Raw genomic sequence first — 10,100 nt, forward strand, 5'->3', positions numbered from 1 at the left:
TAACGAGATTTCAAAGAGGCTGTGAATGTGCAAAACTAACAGCTATAAGTCGGGTTGCAGGATGGCACAGAGGTGGAGTTGCCACCTTATAGCGTCGGACACCCGGGTTTGATCCTAATCATGGGCGCTGTCTGTACGGAGTTTGTACGTTCTCCCTGTGACTATGTGGGTTTTCTCCGGGATCTCCAGTTTCCTCCCACACTCCAAAGATGTACAGGTTTGTAGATTAATTGGCTTCAATTAAAAAAATGTAAATTGTCCCTAGTGTGTAGGATAGTACGGGGATTGATGGTCGGTGCGGTCGAAGGGCCTGTTTCCACAATGTATCTCTAAAGTCTAGAAGTAAAGTCACATTTCTATTTGCCAACCTTTGCCACTTAACCTGTCGATGTCCCTTTGCAGAATCAGATAGAAGCACTTTAGTTTTTTGGTTTAGAGATACAGTGTGGAAACAGGCCATTCAGCCCACTGAGTCCACGCCGACCAGCACTCACCCATAAACTAGTTGTATCCTTCACACCAGGGACAATTTACTGAAGCCGCTTAACCTACAAACCTGTACGTCATTGGAGCACCCAGAAGAAACCCACGCAGGTCACGGGGAGAACGTGAAAACTCCGTACAGACAGCACCCGTAGTCAGGATTGAACCCGGGTCTCTGTAAGGCAGCAACTCTAACGGCCCTTCACAACTCTTCACCAGAGCCTGTGTTCCTGTCTATTATGTCAGCAGCAGGTTGAGTCACTGGTACAGACTGAAGGCTTGGGGCTCCAGTACTGCTCCGGGATCATTCCTATACCGGCGTGGCAGGGTGGCGCAGCGGTAGAGTTGCTGCCTTACAGCGCCGTAGACCTGGGTTTGATCCTGACTACGGGTGCTGTCCGTACGGAGCTTACGTTCTCCTCGTGACTGCGTGGGTTTTCTCCGGGTGCTCTGGCTTCCTCCCACACTTCAAAGACGTGCAGGTCTGTCGGGTAAATTGTCCCTAGTGTGTGTAGGATAGTACACGTGTACGGGGATCGCTGGTCAACTTGGGCCGAAGGGCCTGTTGTCGCGCTGTATCTCTAAACGTAACTAAAGCCGAGCTTGTGTTTCCCACAATAACCCTGTGCCATCCGGGAACGCCAGCTAGCTCCCTGTCATACACAGGATAGGTCAAACATGACCTGCCCTTCCCCACAGCACCCCAACGCCCGCCTGGCCACCCCAACTGTTCATCAGTTCATGAATGATAGGAGCAGCATTAGGCCATTTGGCCCATTAAGTCTCCGCCATTCAATCATGGCTGATCTATCTCTCCTTCCCACCCCCATTCTCCTGCCCTCTCCCCATAACCCCTGACACCCGCACTAATGAAGAACCTGTCATTTTTGTGCCTGAAACATGCTCATTGACTTGCACTCCACAGCCGTCTGTGGCCATGAATTCCACAGATTCTCCGCCGTCTGACTAATGAAATTCCTCCGCATCTCTTTTCTAAAGGTACGTCCTTTTACTCTGAGGCCGTGCCCTCTGGTTCTAGACTCTCCCATTAGTGGAAACCTCCTCTCCACATCCGCTCTATCCAGGCCTTTCACTATTCGGTAAGTGTCCCTTCATCCTTCTTATCTCCAGCGAGGACGGGCCCAGTGCCGTCAAACGCTTGTCATATGTTAACCCAGTCATTCCTGAGCTTCACAGTGTATAGGAAGGGACTGCAGATGCTGGTTTACACCCAAGATAGACTGTAGTGCTGGCCCCTGGTTTGACACACGCGGTGATCTTGCTGGATGGAACCGCAGGCTAGCGTGGTGGCGCAGCGATAGAGTTGTTGCATCACAGCACCAGAAACTCGGGTTTGATCCTGACACGAGTGCTGTCTGTGCGGAGTTTGTACGTTCTCCCCGTGACCACACGGGGTTTCTTCGGGAAGCTCTGGTTTCCTCCCACACTCCAAAGATGTGCAGGTTTGTAGGGTTAATTGGCTTGGTATAAATGTAAATTGTCCCCAGTGTGTGTAGGATAGTGTTAGTGTGCGGGGATCGCTGGTCGGTGCAGACTCGGTGGGCCGAAGGAACTGTTTCTCTAAACTAAACTAAACAACTGAAGTGAAAAGCACGGTGAGGAGGGGCAGAGTGGCCTCTGTGCTGGTGGCCCCTGTGTGGGTGTGTATCCAGGGCCAGGGGAGTGTGAGCTTCCCCATTCTGCGGGAGGCGGTGGAGAAGCTGTTTCACTCTGATGCGAGCAGCTATAATCAGGGTTCCTGCAGCTTCTCCACACTGACTAATTATTGCTCCGTGACTTCCTCCCTCTGGCCACAGCCTCGCTATCCGCTGGGTGACTCTGCATACTTCCCAGTAATTAGCAGCATCTGTAACGCTGCCTAGCGCGGGACGGGGTGGGGGCAGGAAGTGGTGGAGGTCCCCGTCCTACATTTACCGTTCCCTCTCTCTCTCTCTCCCACCCAGACTGTGACCGGCACCGGTTCGGGCTGAACCACCGCGGTCTCCCTGCTTCTCCCCGTCACAGCCCCCTGCCACACTCCGGGGCCGTCTCCTCCCGCCTCCGGGGCTGCTGCCTACTCACTGCGGGCTCCTCTACTGCGAGAGAGCGTTCTCTCCAAACAATCTGCCATCCGGGACTCCACGACCACTGTGTCAACTGTCAGTGACAGCTCGGCCTCACAGGTGAGGTGTCTGTATGTGTGTCTGTGTGTGTGTGTGTGTGTGTCTGTCTGTGTGTGTGTGTGTGTGTGTGTGTGTGTGTGTGTGTGTGTGTGTGTGTGTGTGTGTGTGTGTGTGTGTGTGTGTGTGTGTGTGTGTGTGTGTGTGTGTGTGTGTCTGTGTGTGTGTGTGTCTGAGTGTGTGTGTGTGTGTGAGTGTGTGTGTGTGTGTGTGTCTGTGTGTGTGTGTGTGTGTGTGTGTGTGTGTGTGTGTGTGTGTGTGTGTGTGTGTGTGTGTGAGTGTGTCTGGGTGTGTGTGTGTCTGAGTGAGTGTGTGTGTATCTGAGTGTGTGTGTGTGTGTCTGTGTGTGTGTGTGTCATTGTGTGTCTGTGTTTGTGTGTGTCTGAGTGAGTGTGTGTCTGAGTGAGTGAGTGTGTGTCTGAGTGTGTGTATTCATGTGTGCAGTTTTGGTCCCCTAATTTGAGGAAGGACATTCTTGCTATTGAGGGACTGAAGGGTAGGTTTACAAGGTTGATAGAATGGAGCAGCTGGGCTTGTATACTCTGGAATTTAGAAGGTTGAGAGGGAATCTTATTGAAACATAAGATTATTAAGGGTTTGGACACGCTAGAGGCAGGAGACATGTTCCCAATGCTGAGGAGTCCGGAACCAGGGGCCACATTTTAAGAATAAGGGATAAGCCATTTAGAACGGAGATGAGGAAATACTTTTTCACACACAGTGTTGTGAGTCTATGGAATGAGGATGCTGGTGGATGCTGGGGGTTTTTTCACTGAGATCTTCGGTTTCCTCCCACACACAAAAGACGTACAGGTTTGTTGTTTAATTGGCTTGGTGAATGTAAAAATTGTCTCTAGTAGGATAGTGTTGATGTGCGGAGATCGCTGGTTGGCCCTGACCCGGAGGGCCGAAGGGCCTGTTTCCGTGCTATATCTCTAAACTAAACTAAACTAACCTAAACATCTGGGATGTCCTGGTGTGAAACACCTCATCTTGAGCGCAGATGCAGCGTAAACGGGGGAATTGGGAGTAGGGGGAAGAGTCGTTGCAGGAAGCAGGGTGGGAAGAAGGTGTAGTCTAGAATATTGTGGGAGTCAGTGGGTTTATAATAGATGTCAGTTGATAGTCTATCTCCTGAGATGGAGACGGTGAGATCAAGAAATGGTAGGTAGATGTCCAATTGAATTTGAGTGCAGGATGGAAATTGGTTGTGAAGTTAATGAAGTCCGTGAGTTCTGCACGGGTGCAGGAGGTAGCACTGATGCAGTCTTCAATGTAACGGAGAGAGCATCCGGGATAGGGCCAGCGTACCTTTGCTGTTTTAATAGTATGTGTTAAATGTATGTTTTAGGGTTCTTTAGCTTGTTTTATGTGAGGGGGGGGGGGGGGGGGGAGGGGAACCTTTTTAAATCTCCTACCTTGAGTTGTGATTTTTTTCCGTATAGTATCTCCGTCCGCACTGAGGCCTAACATCGAGGAGTTGCGGGCCTCTGTTGGAGACCGACCGGGAGCTCCAACCGCGGGAGTCTGTCGACGACATCGTGGAGCTCGCTGTTCCTGGTTTGTGACCGACTTCGGGAGCTTCAAGCTGCAGGGGCTTCGACCGCCACGACACGGGGGCTTCGACCGCCGCGACACGGGGGCTTCGACCGCAGCGACGGATGGTTTGCCTGCCCCTGACTGCGGGAGAATAAAGAGGAAAGAAGATTAGACTATATTGCCTTCCATCACAGTGAGGAATGTGGGGAATGTGGGGAATCCGTTGTGGTGGATGTTTATGTTAACTGTTATGTAATTGTGTGTCTTGTTGCTTTTTTTTAGTATTGCTGTATGGTAATTCGAATATCACTGTACCCTATATTGGTACATGTAACAGTAAACTAACCCTACAAAGAGGCAGGCATAGCTGGGGCCCATGCGGGGCCCATGCGGGGCCCATAGCTACGGCGCTGATTTGGAGGAAGTGGGAGGAGTAGAAGTCGAGGGAAATTGGATGCTTCTGCGGTTGAGGTAGAAATGGGGGTCTTTATGACCTTCCTGGAGGGGATGGGACTGAACGTCCATTGTAAAGATGAGGGAGCGGAGGCTCGGAAAGCAAAAGTCATTGATGAGACAAAGGGTATGTGAGGCATGGGTCGGTAGAGATTGGACCAGGGGGGATACGTGGAAATTATTTTAGTAGAGCCTTCTCTTCCTGTTCACCATCTACACCTGCAGCTCAACACCGACAAGACTAAGGTGTTAGTGGTGGACTTTAGGAGGAGAGGAGCACCCCGTACCCTGTCTCCATCAATAGTGTGGATGTGCAGTTTACCATAGAGTACAAATACCTTGGAGTTTATCTGGACAGTAAACAGGACTGGTCCAGGAACGCTGAGGCCCTGTACAAGTAGGGACAGAGCCGGCTGTTCTCTTTGAGAAGGCTCCGCTCCTTCAACCTCCGCAGTAAGATGCTGCAGATGTTCTACCAATCGGTGGTGGCCAGCGCCATCTTCCTTGCTGCCGTGTGCTGGGGCAGCGGGGCGAAGGCTGCAGACACCAACAGGATCAACAAACTCATCAGGAAGGCTGGCTCCATCCTGGGGGTGGAGTTGGATTGACTGGAGGTTGGTCTTGGAGGGGAGGATGCTCCTCAAACTGCGGAGCATCCTGGACAATACAGCTCCATGACACACTGGTCAACCTGAGGAGCACCTTCAGCAAGAGACTGGTTCCGCCAAGATGCAGCACAGAACGCCACAGGAGATCCTTCTTCCCTGTGGCTATCAAACTGTTCAACTCCTCCCCCTTCTGTCCTGGGATAGACTGAGACTGACTCGTCTGTGACTGTGTGTCTGCGTGTGTGTGACGATGTGTGTGTGTGACTGTGTGTGTGTGACTGTGTGTGTGTGACTGTTTGTGTGTGACTGCGTTTGTGTGTGTGTGTGTGATTATGTGTGTGTGTCTGCGTGTGTGTCTGCGTGTGTGACTGTGTGTATCTGCGTGTGTGTGTGTGACGATGTGTGTGACTGTGCGTGTGTGTCTGTGTGTGTGTGTCTGTGTGTGTGTGTGTGTGTGTGTGTGTGTGTGTGTCTATGTGTGTGTGTGTGTGTGTATGTGTGTCTATGTGTGTGTGTGTGTCTATGTGTGTGTGTGTGTCTGTGACTGTGAGTGTGTGTCTCTGTGTGTGTGTGACTGTGAGTGTGTGTGTGACTGTGTGTGTGACTATGTATGTGACTGTATGCGTGTCTGTGACTAAGTGTGTGTGTCTGTGATTGACTGTATGTGTCTGTGTGTGAGTGTGTGTGTCTGTGTGTGTGTGACTGTGTGTATGTGCACGTGTGCGTGTCTATGTGTGTGACTGTGTCTGTGTGTGTGTGCGTGTGTGTGTGTGTGTCGTTGTGTGTGTGTCCATGTGTGTTACTGTGTCTGTGCATATGTGTATGTGTGTGTCTATATATGTGTGTGTCTGCGTGTCGTGTGTGTGTGTCTGCGTGTGTCTGTGTGTGTGTCCCTGTGTGTGTGTCTGTGTGTGTGTGTGTGTGTGTGTGTCTGTGTATGTGTGTGTGTGTGTGTGTGTGTGTGTGTGTGTGTGTGTGTCTGTGCCTCAGGTGTCCACATTGTGGGTGTGGTTGGTGAGTGGGGACGTGTGAGCTGTGACGTTGATCCGGGCTGCAGCGCTGTGCTCTGGGCATTATAGCTGCTGCTGTTTACAGTATCAGCCCTCTGGGGTCAACATGCTGGAGACAGTATGTGTAGGAAGGAGCTGTAGATGCTGGTTTAAACCGGATAGACACAAAATGCTGGAGTAACTCAGCGGGACAGGCAGCATCAGAATGAAGAAGGCTCTCGACCCGAAATGTCACCCATTCCTTCTCTCCAGAGATGCTGCCTGTCCCCACTGAGTTGCTCCAACATTTTTGTCCATCTTCGGTTTAAACCAGCACCTGCAGTTACCTCCTACACATGCTGTCTCCAGCATCGTGTGTCTATCTAAGCTGGAGACAGTAATGAGGCCAGAGTGGACCAGGAGCAATAACAGGACGTGCAGGGAAAACTCTCCCGGTGATTAGTGGTTTGCCTCAGGGATCAGAGCTGGGCCCATTGATGTTGTGGCTTATATCAAGGATTTGGATGAGAGGACACAAGCCATGATTAATAAGCATGAAGATGGCACTAAAGTGGGTGGTATGATAGATAGTGAACATGGTTTATCCACAAATACAACAGGCTCTTGATGAGTTGGGCAAGTGGGCTGAGGAATGGTTAATGGAATTTAATGCAGACAAGTGTGAGGTATGACGTTAAACCAGGACAGGACCTCAGTGAACGGCAGGGTTGTGGGAGTGTTGTAGACCAGAGGGATCTGGGAGTGCATGGTTTCTTGAAAGTGGCATCACAGGTAGATAGGGTGGTCAAAGAGGCTTTTGGAGCATTGGCCTTCGTCAGTCAGAGTATTGAGTGTAGAAGTTCTGAGACTACCTTACAGATGAACTAGACGTCGGTGAGGCCGTATAGAGCATTGTGTTCAGTTTTGGTCACCGTGTTGGAGGAGGGATGTCGTTAAACTGGAACGGGTGCAGAGAAGATTTACAAGGATGCTGCCAGGGCTGGAGGGCCTGAACCACAGGGAGAGGTTGAGCAATGTAACTCTCCCCCTGCCCTCTCCTCAGGGGAAGGGTCTCGACCCGAAACATCACCTATTCCTTCTCTCCAGAGATGCGGTGGGACCCGCTGAGTTAGTTACTCCAGCATTGTGCGTCTGTCTCCCCAGGCTGTTGTTTGTGCTGGGAATCACACGGCGGCCATGAAGAGGACTGTTGGCACGGTGAACAAGCCGAGTGCCCGGGGAATGCCAGCTGCCCCAGCGGCAATGAAACCATCCCCAGCTGCCCGCTCGCTCCGCAGACCCACGCAGCTCCGTGAGGTAGGACACAGCCGTGCAGCCAGCAATGCATGCCCTGCACTCCACCCGCCATTGTCCACACTGTAGATTGATGATGCATGTGAGCCAATAACACACAAGCCAGCATCACTAACTCAACCCCTCTATAACACTTATATTAACACCCGCTCCAAGATGAGCCTGAGATTGTGATTGTGTTCGGCTGCGTCTTTGCCACATACGAGGATATCGTCAACAATATGTAAACAAAGGCCAGTCAGTGTGTGACTTAAACACATCTTTAATGAGCACTTAGCAGCGTTGAGGACAACAGGTTATCAATGCATCCTGGCTGCCTTCACCCCAATCCTCATCTCTACTGGGTGAGGGGCAGTGTGCCAATAATGGTGACCCCCTCATGTGAGGGGCAGTCTTTTGAGTGGGTTGGGAGTGCAGGGGTGAAGGGAGAGCTGGGTGGATGGCTCAAGTCCCTCATTAATGTGTTTATTCCAATCAACGCAACGTTCCTCCATTGACATATTCCCTCTCCCTCTCCTCTTCCTTTCCCTCCCTCCTACTTCACCACTTCCCTCTCCCCTGCCCCGTCTCCCGTTCTCCTTTCCCCTCACCTCCACTTCCCACTTCTGCCTCTGCCCCCATCCTCCTCCATCCCTCCCCCAGACGGGCAGTCAGGCCGGGCCTGAGGTGACGCCGCCGACAACGGCAAGATCCCGGGGTCTGGGAGCTGTGACTCCACTCAGCGGCACCAAGAGCAAGGGTCCAGGTATGTGGCCCGGGCAGGGGGCAGTGGGGAGGCCGGAGAAGGCCGGGGGTGCATGGTGCATGGTGCATGGTGCAGGGTGCCTGGTGCATGGTGCAGGGTGCGTGGTGCATGGTGCAGGGTGCATGGTGCATGGGTGCATGGTGCATGGTGCAGGGTGCATGGTGCAGGGTGGTGTATGGTGCATGGTGCAGGGTGCATGGTGCAGGGTGCATGGTGCAGGGTGCATGGTGCAGGGTGAAGGGCGCATGGCGCATGGCACATGGCGCAGGGCGCATGGTGCATGGTGCATGGTGCATGGTGCATGGTGCATGGTGCATGGTGCAGGGTGCATGGTGCATGGTGCATGGTGCAGGGTGCATGGTGCAGGGTGCATGGTGCAGGGTGCAGGGTGCATGGTGCAGGGTGCATGGTGCATGGTGCAGGGTGCAGGGTGCAGGGTGCAGGGTGCAGGGTGCAGGGTGCAGGGTGCAGGGTGCAGGGTGCAGGGTGCATGGTGCAGGGTGCATGGTGCAGGGTGCAGGGGCATGGTGCAGGGTGCAGGGTGCATTGTGCATGGTGCAGGGGCATGTGCATGGTGCAGGGTGGTGCAGGGTGAAGGGTGCATGGTGATTGTGCAGGGTGCGTGGTGCAGGGGTGCATGGTGCAGGGTGCATGGTGCAGGGTGCATGGTGCAGGGGTGCATGGTGAAGGGTGCGTGGTGCATGGTGCAGGGTCTGTGCAACAGCACATGGTCTGGGTTGATGTGGGTAGTTGTTGTGGTAGTGGGGGGGGGTGGGGGGAGGGGGGGGGAGGTGTTCATCGTGATGTAAAAGTGTGGGTGGGATCGAGGTTTAGGATGGGGCGAGCACTGGCTTAGAGCTGGTGATGGGGTCAGGCTGAGACAGGGCTGTGTATATGGGTCATTGCTGTGTTCCCTCTTTCCCGCCGTTTCCCATTCTCCTTCTTCTCCCCTCTTTCCCGCCTCTCCTCCCCTCTCCCTCTCCCTCTCCCTCTCCCCTCCCCCCCCCCTCTCCCCTCTCCCTCCCCCCCTCCCCCTCCCTCCTCCTCTCCCCCTCCCCCTCCCCCCCCCCCCCCCAGGGATGTTGTCTGGGCCGCGAGCTGCCCCAGCCCGTGTGTCAGGGCGTAAGGAGGGGGTGGGCTGTGGACAGGCAGGTGTGCGGGTCAGCTCGCTGCCAGTGCGGGGGTCGGCGGGACAGAGGCTGGCAGCCCCCCACAGCCCCCTAGGACAGAGTAGACGCATGGCGGCCCCCCCAGCCCGGGGCAGGGGTCTGGGGCCCAGCTCCCCCACTGACCGGGGCCACCCTAACCCCCGTGCCACCCCCCACCCCTCTCACCTCCGCCCCACCCTCCGCCCCGACGCCTCCCGCCTCCGACCTGTCACCGACCCCCCGCCCTCTTACCCCTGACCCCCCAGCCCTCTGACCCCCGCCCCCGCCTCACATCTGACCCCCAGCCAGTCACCTCTGACCCCATGCCCTCTGACCCCCACCTTCTGACATCTGACCCCCATCTGCCCCCCAGCCACCTCTGACCCCTACCCTCGCACCTCTGACCCAGTCCCTTTCGCCGTCGCACCACCCTCTGACCCCTGCCCTGTCACCACCGACACCCCACCCTCTGAGCCCTATTCACTCTCTTCTGATGCCCTGTCCTCCGACCTCACGCCCTCTGACCCGCTGCACTCCGACCTCCCGCCCTTCACTCTCCCGCCCTCTGACCTCCTATCCTCCGACCTCCTGCCCTTTGACCTCCTGACCTGGTGCCCCGCCAGTGCTGGGGAGCTGGGCCC

The 10,100-nt window shown here is 54.4% G+C and overlaps 1 protein-coding gene across 1 annotated transcript; it reads left to right on the forward strand.

The window, feature by feature from the left end:
• Positions 1 to 1,398: 1,398 nt before the first annotated feature.
• Positions 1,399 to 9,717, forward strand: LOC129710443 (translation initiation factor IF-2-like). Its single transcript, XM_055657396.1, has 5 exons — positions 1,399 to 2,666; positions 4,109 to 4,395; positions 7,417 to 7,569; positions 8,209 to 8,311; positions 9,389 to 9,717. The coding sequence occupies exons 3-5, from the start codon at positions 7,450 to 7,452 to the stop codon at positions 9,715 to 9,717; spliced, it is 552 nt and encodes a 183-aa protein (XP_055513371.1). The 5' UTR covers positions 1,399 to 2,666; positions 4,109 to 4,395; positions 7,417 to 7,449.
• Positions 9,718 to 10,100: the final 383 nt, after the last annotated feature.

Source organism: Leucoraja erinacea, chromosome 28 (genome assembly GCF_028641065.1).
Source record: "Leucoraja erinacea ecotype New England chromosome 28, Leri_hhj_1, whole genome shotgun sequence".
NCBI classification, from domain to species: Eukaryota; Metazoa; Chordata; class Chondrichthyes; order Rajiformes; family Rajidae; genus Leucoraja; species Leucoraja erinaceus.